The following is a 12,963-nucleotide window of genomic DNA, read 5'->3' on the forward strand; positions in this document are numbered from 1 at the left end:
TCTGTAATACTCTTAATAAAATTATTTACAAAAGATATATCTCTTAACCATAAAATAACTACACTACCATTTACATCAATTACTTTTAGATTAATAACTACATCGTTACCACCACCACCACCATCATCACTCGTTGCCGTCACCACCGCCCCATTGCACGGGTACCCATATCGTAGAAAACTAATTCAAACTTCCCGGGTTAAACCCGAGTTAATTAGCTAGTAATAAGATAATGCAGGCAATGTGTTTGATCAAACGTCAGAATGAAAAAAAAAAACTTAACGGTTGGGATAAAATTTGCAAAAACGACAAATCACATGGATGATTTTGAAGAAGCGAAGAAGAAGTGAAGTGATATGGTGAAAATGCCTTTCACGTGACTTACATGTGGGGAACTTAACGAAAATAAGGACAAAGTATAAATCTCATAAAATGATTTTGGCCAAAAGTTGAAGACAAGAATAAAACTGCATACTAACAAACCATAAAGATCAATTTTGCACTTCACCATTAGTTATGCTTTCACCTATTTTTTACAACGTCCTCTTTTTTGAAAGGTTAAATTCGTTTGAAATTTCATGTTAAGATTCGAAAGCTAGAGGTGTAACATGCGTTGTCTTAACTGGGTCCACACTAGAATACTCACTCAAAGTAGAATGCTTATTTCAAATATTCAACCCTTACTAATAGGTAAACCCTGTCTCTCAGATTTTTGAACGTGGGTATACCCAAATTAAACCCTTATAAAAATACTACCAATATCTAATACTTTTAATATCTAATATCTAATACTATCTTATAAAGCATTTTGTCATTTTTTCAAATCTCAATTAAGTAATTGAACTACTTAAATTACCCCCTTCAATCTAAACCATTCATTTTTCTCTCTCCTCAAATATAAACCATTCATTTTTTCTCTCTCGCATAAATCATTTTATTCTTCTAATTCATTCAAAATCTTTTATCTCAAAAACCATATGGATATTCTTAAAATTTCATGCCTTTTCATTAGAGATGTCATTCGATATATTTTCGACGAATTTTAAATTACTGTTAAAACATTTGGGTATCATATTTTATACCCCACCATTTTGCAAAACGGGGATTCGAACCTCCAAACAATTCCACAACTACAACATCCCCCGACAGCCTTAACAAAAACCACCAAATTAAATAGGGGATAACAATATAATCTACGTATGTTGAAACATATATATATGTAGAGGTTTTTGAGAATCCAAAATTGATCGGGATCTACAGAAGAAGCATTAATTATTTTATAATTATAATAATGCATTACTGGGTGAGAGCTTCCCCATCTGATTTCAATGGACCTTTCCCTCAACCTCGCAGGTTACGTTCCATCTTTCTTCCTTTCTTTTCTGCTACACTTTTTACTACCAAACTCTCTTTTATATATCTATATATATATAATAATAATATAATAATGATTGATGCAGTGGTCACACAGCAGTGAATATCGGAAAGTCAAAGTTGATAGTGTTCGGTGGTCTTGTTGATAAAACTTTCCTCAATGACATCTCTGTCTATGACATCGGTACTTTTCTTTTCCTTGTTTCTATGTTTGAATTTAATGAGATAAATATTAGTAATTAGTATACACGCCACAAAGGTTCACTCGCCACGACCTTAGGATTAGTCGGCTTGCAAAGTGAGTCGGATACCAGATTAACCAATAAAAAAGTAAAGTAACTAAACACCCAATGTCGTGTTCTTACGAGTTTTGGGTCTCAATATCTCAAATGTATGGTGTGTGTGTGTGGTTGGGGGGGGGGGGGGGGGGGGGGGTACCTCTATAAAGGTAGAGAGACTGCTTCCAGGTTCTATCTAAATGATAGAAAAGGACCTCCGGCCTTTGCATGGGTTGAGGATCGAACCCTTGACCTCTGTCTCCAGAGGCAAGAGTGTTAACCACTTGATCCAACCATGTTACCTAGGTTAATTGAAAAAGTATTAGTTAATTTACTAATGAAAGTTTTAGATAAACTTTTGGATATATTATTAAGTCTTGGATTTTGGTTGAAAGCTCGTGTTTTGTTTGGCATTGGCTTATGAAACTTTTAAAAGCTAGTATAGTATCTGCCAACATGGTGGCAATGAATAGTGTTTCGATGTTTGTTGTTCTTTTTTTTTTTCCTTCTTAATTAAAAGTTATCTCAAAAATAAAGTTTCCTGGTAGATGACGCTGGCGGTGGCTAGTGGCGGTGTAGGATCTTTTTATTTTTAAGTAACGAACTAGGCTGAAAAACTCCATATGGGTCGGGTCAGTAATGCTATGGTTTTTAAGAGTTCTTGTTTTGTTTGGCTTTGGATAGTATCCGTCAATATGATGGCAATGAATAGTGTTTTGACGTTTGTTGTTTTTTTTTTTTTCTAAATATAAAGTTATCTTAAATATACAATTTCAAAATTTCCCTGGGATGTAAATGGCGATGGCGGTGGCCAGTGGCAGTGTATCATGTGTTTTCTTTTAATTGAGTGGCAAAAGAGGGTGAATTTGGCATTTGTGATGGTCTTATGCAATCTTCAGGGGGAAAGACGGAGTGGAGCGGGAAGTTGTAGTTACATATGCTACTCGAAGTACTTTCTATATAAGAGCCCGAGCTTATGAAATGAAAATGACCTAATTAACCTATTGGGTGTTTTATTTACGTGCCCTCTTTTTTGTCGTCATTTTACACATTACAAACACCTCTATGCAAATATCTTCAAGCTCTATATTTAAACTGCAGCTCATCTCCCTAATTAGTTTCGTCAGACATACCCTTAACCTACATTCGTGAAACAGCTTGGCTTGTGAGTTTTGTTAAAAATTTCAAGGCATATATTTAGCCGTGCCAGAAGCCCAGAATCTAGCTATGGCCATCTAGTAGTATGTCCCTTTGTATAATATATGGATGAAATTGGAATTCAATGGCAAATTCATATCAGAAATAGCAATATAGCTTCTTCTTTTGGTGGAAAGGCGGTTGAATCGTTAGCTAATACATTTTTAGATTTTTGATGTATTTGTTATTATTTTGCATTTATATGTAACAATGATGGTTTCTATTATTGGGACTTCTTCGGGCAACCTAATGCACTATATCATATGTTTCTTTCACTATTACTGTACATGAAAATTCACGTATTGTTAATTATGTTACTGGTTTATGAGTCTCGGCAAAGGATGCTTCAAGTTACGGAGTTCATTATTAAAGCATAATATAATTTGGAAATTGATTTTTTCGTTCTAATTTTGTTAATCTTTATTTTGATGTTTCAGAGAATAAGTTATGGTTTAAGCCTGAATGCACAGGTAGTGGTTCAGAAGGGCAAACAGGGCCCAGTCCACGAGCATTTCATATTGCCATTGCAATTGATTGCCATATGTTTGTTTTTGGTGGGAGACTTGGTACCAAAAGGTGGTTCAACATTCAACCATGACTAGTAATTGTTTTTGTTAGACCATAAAGCAGATTTTTTTTTGGCCAATTTGCTTACATGTTACTGATTAAAAAACTTGATCTGCAGGTTGGGAGACTTTTGGGTCCTAGATACTGGTGAAATCTTTTAGCCATTAAACTCTTTTGAACACATCAGTTGTAGTTTTTAGTTTCTTGGTGAATATTTTGTTTGTGTTGGATTACATGTTTAGATATATGGCAATGGTCAGAGCTCACCAGTTTTGGTGATTTGCCTTCACCAAGAGATTTCGCAGCTGCATCAGCGATTGGGAACCATAAAATAGTAATGTCAGAATTGCTTCACCCTGTTATTTCCTAATCGCATATTGGTTTTCACTATGTAATAATCTTAACGAGGCTTTATTGTTTGATATAGGTATGGTGGGTGGGATGGTAAGAAGTGGTTAACTGACGTATTTGTCTTGGACACAAGTATAGTTTTCTCATTGAGAATGATTAATTAATCTTTATTTTTGGTTACGTGTTAGTAATATAAAAATTATATATTTATACCAACACAGTAAAATAATATTGATGCTTCTTAAACAGTGTCATTGGAATGGACAGAGCTACCAGTTTCAGGAACATTACCACCACCAAGGTGTGGGCATACAGCCACTATGGTTGAGAAGCGGTTGCTTGTATATGGTGGCAGAGGTGAGATTTATATACAGTTCTTCACTAGCAATTCATCCATTACTTTTTACATGTTCACATTTTATTATTGTTTTATAATATTAACTAATTACAGAGTACCTTTTATAATACCATAATATTTTATTTATAGATTTGAATATCCTGATGTTGCAAATTGGAAGGTTAAACAACTTTATAACTACATGTCTACAATGAGGTATTAGATTTGTTTGCTAAACATAGGGAAAGAGGAGTTTCAATTCCACATGAGTAATTAATTTTTCAAACCCTAGAATCATCTTTTCTAAACTCTCTTGTTGGGAGTTAGGGATTGTTAAATGGATTAGTAGACTGCTGATGTATTAATTAGGGTTACAGTGTGTGATTGCACAATGGTAGGTAATTTGATTAACATCTGCGCTTGATTTGGAGATTAGTTCATCAGAAACGCGTGCCCTATTTTATACACCATCCAGCATGATGGAAGTCGATGAAAGCACCAATGCTGCAACCTGTAATAGAATAGGGAAAAGGGGTAAATATAATAGAGGGAGACATGTGAGAAATTATACTGCTTGACTCATTCTCATCCTCACGTAAAAGATATGTGTGTAATTAACATACTAAGCAGTAGAAATATGCCCACATGGCATTGAGTAATACTTTTAAGAAAAGCAATATTAGCTAATACCTAAAAGGGCTGGATGTTTCATTACTCAAGAGCTTTTCCTTGCATGTGTAATTACGTCAACACCCTTCTCATCTCTTGACATTGTATTTTGGGTTGTATCATCAGTATATGGTAGTGGAAAGCTCTCGTCAACTTGTTTATATATAGGTGGAAATCTATGATGAAACATAGCTCTTGTGTGTGCCATCCCATGTGATTGCAAGGACCAACCTTTTTCGTATGAAGTATTTGGAAAATACACAGGCCCAATTTTGGCTGTCCTTGTTTGATGCAGATAAATATGTTAGCAATAACATGAAGCAGCTCACTTATATGTTTGACTACGCCTTAAGAAGTTAAGAGTTGTGAAATATGTTTTATTGCACTTGAAAATGAAATAGATACTTTTTGTTGGTAGTTTAGGATGAATGATTTCATAGGTATTCTAATTTTGTGAGATGGTACACGTTTTTTCATTCTTAAAATGGGACACATTTTCTAGTATAGTTACGAGATATTCTGGATTTTGCATATTTATGAAACTTTGTACTTGCATAGAAAGGATGCCGCCAGCTTGTTATTTTTTTGTCTAATAAAAACTCTCTTTTGCATCAGCTGGAAAACAATAAAAAAAAAAGTAGTTTTCTTTTTCTCTCTAAAAGAGAGAACACTTTTTATGATCAAACTGTGGACCATGCAACAGGGGGTCAAATGCTAGCACTTCATATTGAAATATGTCATCAGGGGTATATAGAGGAAACCTGAAATCAAATCAAGTGAGATCTATCATATGGGATTATGCATTTTTCTTGTTTCAACTAAGAGATATAGCTCAAAGCCTCAAATACTCTACAACTTTCCATTATAGATATGTGAACCACAATCAGTATCTACCAGCATAATTGCGGCTTGTGTATCTATAGAGTGTTAGATAAAACAGGTATTTGTATCTTATCTTCTTGATGCGTTGATGCCTTTTAATCAAAGAGTATGCAACTCCTTAGGATTGTGTTATGGACTTATAATTGCTTCTTAAAGGCAAATCAGTGAAATCACAACATAAATTCATTAGCCTAGTTATAGGAGACTGTTTAAAGTATATGCAGGAAGCAGAAAAGATACATTACCAATATAACTTTTATCAACTGTGAACTTGTTTATGCTCCTTGTGCAATATAATTTCAGATGTAATGCCCGTTCATTTCTTTATTTATGTTTTTACTATTATGTGTATTTTTAAATGCTGGTTCTGTCACTATTGGCAGGGGGCGGAGGGCCAATTATGGGTGATTTATGGGCGTTGAAGGGTCTCATCGAAGAAGGTATGTTAGCATGTTTGTAAATCTTCTAGGTTTCATTTAATAGATGGACTTTGCAGCGAGAATTATTACATTCATATTAAAATTATAACTGTTAGTTTTTGAGGTAATATTTAAAATTGATAACCATACCAATTCCTAACTCAGTATCACATGTCCAGAATTAGTAACTGCAACATAAAAATGTAACACACTCGGACAAATTTAAACTAATGAACCCAAGAAAATTTGTATGAAAACCAAAACTCTAAAATCGTACCTTGAGAACCCCAAAATTCGCTTCAAGACGGAATGAATCACCATGAAAGGAAATTCTTGTGTATCGGTGAAGCATAAGCATTTCTAAGTACTAGCATGGTACCCGCGTAATGCGGCGGCGGTGGTGGGGACGACGGTCTAGTGGTATCGGTGACGGTACTATTGGTGGTGGTGGCGGTTTCAAGTGGTGTAGGTTAATGTAAATGTGATAGTGAAATATTTTAGAAGATAAGGGCTTAGAGTGTTAATTATTAAAATAAGGGTTTAAAGTGTATATTAATTCATTAAGGGCAAATTTGGTAATTTATAAAAACTCTTTTCGTAGTGGGTGTTTATTAAGAGCAATTTAGTAATTTTGTATGTAACAATTGTGTAACACTTCCCAAAATTAGGGGGTGTGATAATTTTTATACAGGAGTATAGATATCGGTACTTTTACTTTAACTAACATAGCTTCTTACTTTTCCCTGAAATGCTTGTGTAAGGAAGATAATGAAGTTCCTGGATGGACCTTGTTGAAGCTCCCTGGCCAAGCTCCTTCTGCTCGTTGTGGCCATACTATTACTTCTGGAGGCCACTATGTTAGTCCTGAATCCCGATTCATTCTTCCAGTCCATATTGTAAACATGCGCTGTGTTGAAAATATTTATCTGTGATTTACTTTCTGTTTCAAATAAATTAATGGTATTGATCAAAGTCCACAAGATTCCTCCATCAGTCTTCAATGAAGGATGTTTTAGATATTCAAAAAGTAGTCAAAACATTTTACTCAAGTTATATGCGAGTGAAATGTTGTTATGTTTTTAAGGAAAATAGGTATTATCATATATGTATTTCTATTCTCACGTCGGTGTCATATATCACATACTCCATCTTATACTTGTTTTCTGTATGTAAATTACACGTTTTTTGCTTTTGGAATGGAAAACATTATCTAATGGTCAATATTACATGCAATATGGCTACAGAAGATGCATATAAGTTTTCTCTGCAAAACATGTGACCCAAGTCGAGTCTAGAGTGTATATAACTGATATTCTGTAAAGTTTAAACTTTACTGACTCGGTTCTAACACATGGTATGTCTTTCAGCTTCTCATGTTTGGGGGCCATGGAACTGGTGGTTGGTTGAGTCGATACGATGTTTATTACAATGATTGTGTTGTTTTAGACAGAGGTAAGTGATTCTCACATACGTTGTTTTTAAGTGGTGGAAAATGGGAATCTTGGGTGGTTGGTAACTAGTCAAAGCAGCTAAAGTTTCTATGGGAACAAATGGGCCGGGTCAGCTGGAATTACTTTTGTTACATTTTTGATTATTTTTTATTTATAACTAACTGGTATGCCAAATATGATCACCAAAATTGTATTATTTTGATGGCAGTTTGGTTCTCCGAAAGTGATTTCACTGGTTTTATGCATTAAATACACTTTCAGCAACCCGTTTGACATTTTCCTTCTAAATTATTTTTTAAATATTACAGTATAGTTTTACCCATTTAGACATATATAAAACATAACATCAAAGTATCAAACCTACCTAGTTGCTATGGTTTATGTTGTGGAGTGTGGACGTGTTCTAATATGTCTTAGATTTCATTTTTTTCGTAAGCATTTCAGTTTATGGTCATTGTTTTTTATTATCAGTGTCTGTGCAGTGGAAACGTCTAGCAACTAACACTGAAGGCCCCGCGCCTCGTGCTTACCATTCCATGACGTGTATTGGTTCACGTTATCTGTTATTTGGTGGCTTTGATGGCAAAGTGACTTATGGTGATTTGTGGTGGTTGGTTCCAGAAGGTATGAATTTGTTTTCTTCCTGTGGTGTTTTAACTTTTGAGTGGTCCTCTGTTATACTTTAATCCAAATTATGGCACTGCAGATCTTAGAACTTCTGTTAAGGGAATTATTTTGATTTTTTTGTCCAAAAACATAATTGTGCAATCATGTTATAGATTATAGTAGACCAAGTTTCTGAATATCATGTTGAAGTGTTAATCTAGAGGAGGTACTTTCGACCCATTTGCTTATGAAAGATCAATTCAGGTTATCAGTGATCTCTAATGGGTCAAAAGGGTATAATAAAAATATCAGCTATAATGGAGTAAGGTCCAACTGGTTTTAGAGTTGCCAAAGTATAATTATAATGCATAAAGCCTTCTAAAAATCTTTTTGCTCCCAAAGTTAGATTATAGTAATAATAATATAGTTCTCGTATCTGACACATTAGTAACATGGGCAAAAGTTGATTTGGGTCAACACCATCTGCACCAAAATTACTTATTGAGGCATTACCCACCTGCCTGTTGTGCCACCTCTACATGTATTTGATTAATCTTTTTACAATGCTGCTAAAGCCCTAAGCTGAGATAGATTACATCTTTGAATTCTTAGATGATCCTATTTCAAAGCGATTGTCTGCATCTCCATCAAAAGTAGTTCATGAAAGCCAGAATGCGTCAATTGCCAGTGGTTTACGATCCGAGACAAAGGTATTAATATGTCAAATATTGTGTACCTTTTCTATAATACTAGCATTAACATGCTTTTCTGGTTAATGAAACTGTTTTATAAACCCCGTATTCAGGAAAACGACATGGAAGGATCCCCAATCTCAGAGCTGCAGAAGAAATTGGATATTTCTGTTTCATTATCTGGTCACGATCTTCAAATTGTTAATGAATCAGAAGATAAAGAATTTCTTGAACTCGCGTTAAGTATGATTGCTAATCGAACATCTAGTAATAAAAAGGTCATATATGGTAGCAACTTTTTTCCAATGTCTTCTAGTTTGTCTACGTGTATGTAATACAGATTTCTGTGGAAATTAACTTATGCAACTGGAATACATAATTAATGCACAGGCAGCTCAAGCACTCCGTGAGCATTGGCGGAACTCTAGTCCAAGATCAATACAATTAAAGGAGTTTGCCGTATTGCTACGTGACTACCAACGTCTGATTAGTCGCCATCACTTGTAAGGATAAAAGGGTTGGCCTAATGGACAGGTCAAGCGGGTCGGTTTATGGGTCTAGTTGAAACGTGTTTTTTTTTATTGATCAAGTCAGGCTGGATTTGGTGACCCGAAATGTTTTAGACCATATTAAATTTTCCATAATCTAAATTGTTTGTAAAATGATACGGGAGGTTTTATGCATGTAACAACGGTTTGTATTGCTTTAGACCTTTTTTCTGCTTGTGTTAATTACAAGTGAACCTTCAACTATGGCAGAGCTGGATCTCATTTACAGTCTGCCGAATCGGGCTTCACAGAGAAAGATACCTATCGGTTTTATCATTTTACAAATGCTTCTCAGGTAAATAGTAAATTAGTATATGAAGGTCAGATTATTTAGTAAATTGATTTTTACTCAACAACAGTTAGGAACTGTTGACATCATCCCCTGCTGCTTTATATATATGGTAATTATTTTTGTTTTTAATATGACTGTCTGACTGAGACGGGTTTTGAACTTGTTCCTTGTACGTTCAGCTACGAATGAGCGATATTGATCAATTATTGACGGAGTACAAACAGCTTCCATTGGATTAATGTAATTGATGGATCTGCATAGAAGAATCTTTCAAGCCATAATGGATTGCATGAGGTATGCACTATCAAGTCTTTTATAGCTGTTTTTGTTTTAATTGGAAATTATAATTGTTATATATATGAGAAGCACTGAAAGAACGTAACACATAGCATTGAAGGTTTTACAATTTTACTTATTAAACAAGAAGAATGTATGAGTTCAGATAAATGAGCAATCCATCCAGACACTTGAGTTTAATACGTAGATAAACACTATTTAGCAAGAAGGATCTATGTTCTTGCTGAGTTCCTCTAGTTTCTTCATCCTCACTTTCTCACTTTCTTTCACCAACTGAAAACAAATGTCAAGAGACGATACAATTGTGAATTGCTGTTGATGTGAACAAAAGTTTCATGATAAAATCTAGAGTAGACGTGACAAGTTCTTCCAATTAACTTATGAATGAGTCGGTTTGGATTGTGTTTTACCCCTAACGTGTCAAATGGGTCCATGGGGTTGAAGTTTGCTGAGAGACGTACATTACTTTACTATTCTAAGTAGATAACATTGTTTTTATAAAATTATGATTCGCGTATTGTTTATCGACAAAAAGAAGAGTTTTTGAAAGTGGAAAAAGGTATTTGCAGTTTAACCAGGCTTGGCCCATTCAGTGAAAACTCAAAAAGATCCGTTTCATCCCTAGTGCTGTTCAACTTGTTATCCGACCTGACCATAACCTCTGATGGTCTAATTAAAACTAACTTGCTTTATCCGTGGTGCTTGAAATAAAACAAGGAGTGGTAAGAAAATTCGGTATTTGATTTACCTCCATTAAAGTGGCAGTGAGTTGATTCTTTTCGTTGTTCTTTTGATGGAAAGCCTCCAATGTTTCTTTATACTCTTTCTCCTGTATTCCAGATATAATATGTAATATGTTATTTCATTTTTTTTTCCTTTCATTTTTTCATTCATAGATATACAAAGGAAAATGGCTGGCAGAGGATTGTACTTTCTTCTGGCAGCTCTGTCCCAGTGATTTCACCTCACGGTTAGCCACGTCAATCTTCTTCCGCACTATTGCTACTTCTTTTCTCATTGGATCTGTCAAAACTTCAAGCTCCTGATATGTTTTATATAGAACAAGAAATTAGTTAATGGAAATGCATAAATGATTCATACTTGTGGTTTTATAGGATAAATTTTGACCATTTGAATTTATCTTATTTAATGCTTGTTGTTTAATAGGAGCAATTGCGCTTTTAAATTTATCTTCACATCCATTTGCAAATTGCTAGAAATGGCTATTATCAGCCCATTTACTCATGAAATGGCTGATTCGGGTTGTAGTTTATAACACGACAAACAGGAAAAATCAACAAATTTTGCTAAGTAAATGAGTAAAAAGATTACAAGAGTATCTTTGAAGCATACAACCTTCTACATTTGTTTCAAAATCTTGGATTACTATCTGAATAATTTAACCTTTGTAATCATATTTGACAGATTTAAATATGTATATTGAGACAAGCTGACCTTTGTAATCGTATTTGACAGATTAAAAAAATGTATTTTGAGACAAGCTGACATCATCAATAAACTTTTTTTTGACCCATTACCCATATCTTAGGACTCTGCTTTCGCTACAGCTACCCAAGGCCAAAATAACGCTACAGTTTGCAAGAATGAACTACGTGGGATAGTCATGGAAATAGAAGTACAAGATAAATGTACTTCACAATGTCCATAACTCCCGGTTCTTTAAAAGTATATTGTTCTTTTGTTTTTTCATGAAAAAAGTTATGTAAAAAGAAAGCCCGTTTTTTGGTACTTGGTTTGTGCGCTCTTACTTCCCAAACTTGCACCAAACGTCTGTTTTCTTCTTCTGCTCGACCTAGCTTCTGCTGGACCTTCTCTTTGACTTGCATTTTCATCTTCTCGATCTCATCTTCTCTGGCCTGAAACGATGCAAAAGCCAACTTTGAAGCCTCTTCATCATTTTCATCAAATGATACACCACTTCCTGTAGTTGTCAAGTTTTTCATTTTTCTTGTTTGCTCCTTTAGTTGCTTGTATAATATCCCTTTTGAGTTTCTATTTTGTTGCATTCTTCAACTTCCATTCCCTTTTGTACCCTCTCTTGCTTTTGCTTCAAAATTCCCTCTCATGTTGCTTTTGATGTAAACCATTTGTGGAAAAGCAACTACATTAAAAGCTCAAACAATAGTGGTACACATACCATACCCAATAAGTTTACTATTATTCAACTTATAACAACCAATTCTGTTAATAGTTAGGTGAACGTGGAAAGGTAGGCTTTGTTTGGGTAATTTATGATTAGAAAAGCGATATTGCAATATGTATCCAAATCTTATATAGAACAATATAAGTTTTAACCGTAGAACTGAGCTTTCCATGGCTCGCATTTTTCACGTTCCAACATATCGTTTTTTACGTCATAAGCAAGTAGCTTTACCACAACATTAAGCTGCAAACATCGAGCCATTATAAAGTTTTTAACTACCCAATAAAAAAAGATTGAACTAAGATTGGTTTTACTGTTTTGATGTGCAAACACCAAACTAACCATTGCTTGAAGCATAAGCAATTAAGTTTGTTGACCTCCACTCTCTTCGTTTATTACTTCTCTCAAAAGTTGTATATGTTTACGACATAATATTTGATCTCATTTTTAATCTAGATACGAAAATTCGCTTGATACATAATTTAGTAGCAATGTCTTTTGAGTATAGAAAAAAGGTTAATTAATTTTATTATATGCATTGTTAGATTCATTATTCAGGATAATCGATATATATCTTTCTCAACCCTTTACATTAATTATTTTTTACATTAATAACTATACCGCTATCACTATCACCCTTCGCCGGCTCTACCACCACACCGTCGCATCACACTGGCATATCATTAAAATCATCTTAAGCGTATATGCCCTTTAGAAAATTTGGTAGTCGTTTTTGGATCAGTACCTCGTACAAAATACTCATTCCTCCTCAAGTTCGTTTAAAAATAATAAATAAACCGCGTTTAAAAATAATAAATAAACCGCAGAGGACGTACAAG

At 34.4% G+C, this 12,963-nt stretch overlaps 2 protein-coding genes across 2 annotated transcripts; one reads left to right on the forward strand and one right to left on the reverse strand.

Annotated features, from left to right (window-relative positions):
* The first annotated feature begins 1,210 nt into the window (after nucleotides 1-1,210).
* LOC122588771 (protein GLUTELIN PRECURSOR ACCUMULATION 3) lies at nucleotides 1,211-11,124 on the forward strand. Its single transcript, XM_043760967.1, has 17 exons — nucleotides 1,211-1,353; nucleotides 1,461-1,558; nucleotides 3,287-3,425; nucleotides 3,535-3,563; nucleotides 3,659-3,755; nucleotides 3,844-3,899; nucleotides 4,017-4,124; nucleotides 6,039-6,095; nucleotides 6,840-6,931; nucleotides 7,442-7,526; nucleotides 7,997-8,149; nucleotides 8,744-8,841; nucleotides 8,937-9,101; nucleotides 9,214-9,326; nucleotides 9,582-9,666; nucleotides 9,843-9,957; nucleotides 10,857-11,124. Exons 1-16 carry the CDS (start codon nucleotides 1,292-1,294, stop codon nucleotides 9,900-9,902), a joined length of 1,497 nt encoding a protein of 498 aa, XP_043616902.1. The 5' UTR covers nucleotides 1,211-1,291; the 3' UTR covers nucleotides 9,903-9,957; nucleotides 10,857-11,124.
* On the reverse strand, nucleotides 10,033-11,986 carry LOC122588772. The gene is made up of 4 exons (XM_043760968.1): nucleotides 11,730-11,986; nucleotides 10,892-11,002; nucleotides 10,709-10,789; nucleotides 10,033-10,233 (listed from the first exon to the last, which is right to left on the reverse strand). The coding sequence occupies exons 1-4, from the start codon at nucleotides 11,922-11,924 to the stop codon at nucleotides 10,159-10,161; spliced, it is 462 nt and encodes a 153-aa protein (XP_043616903.1). The 5' UTR covers nucleotides 11,925-11,986; the 3' UTR covers nucleotides 10,033-10,158.
* Nucleotides 11,987-12,963: the final 977 nt, after the last annotated feature.

This window comes from Erigeron canadensis, chromosome 2, assembly GCF_010389155.1.
Source record: "Erigeron canadensis isolate Cc75 chromosome 2, C_canadensis_v1, whole genome shotgun sequence".
Classification (NCBI taxonomy): domain Eukaryota; kingdom Viridiplantae; phylum Streptophyta; class Magnoliopsida; order Asterales; family Asteraceae; genus Erigeron; species Erigeron canadensis.

What these genes read in the sequence shown, in the direction of transcription:
- LOC122588772 (XM_043760968.1), bottom strand. Translation starts at nt 11,924, where the DNA reads ATGAAAAACTTGACAACTACAGGAAGTGGTGTATCATTTGATGAAAAT. An exon ending in GTTTGGTGCAAGTTTGGGAA is followed by an intron (nt 11,003 to 11,729) that starts GTAAGAGCGCAC and finishes AAAACATATCAG; the next exon opens with GAGCTTGAAGTTTTGACAGA. An exon ending in TCACTGCCACTTTAATGGAG is followed by an intron (nt 10,234 to 10,708) that starts GTAAATCAAATA and finishes ATTTGTTTTCAG; the next exon opens with TTGGTGAAAGAAAGTGAGAA.
- LOC122588771 (XM_043760967.1), top strand. Translation starts at nt 1,292, where the DNA reads ATGCATTACTGGGTGAGAGCTTCCCCATCTGATTTCAATGGACCTTTC. An exon ending in GTTTACGATCCGAGACAAAG is followed by an intron (nt 8,842 to 8,936) that starts GTATTAATATGT and finishes CCCCGTATTCAG; the next exon opens with GAAAACGACATGGAAGGATC. An exon ending in ATTTTACAAATGCTTCTCAG is followed by an intron (nt 9,667 to 9,842) that starts GTAAATAGTAAA and finishes TTGTACGTTCAG; the next exon opens with CTACGAATGAGCGATATTGA.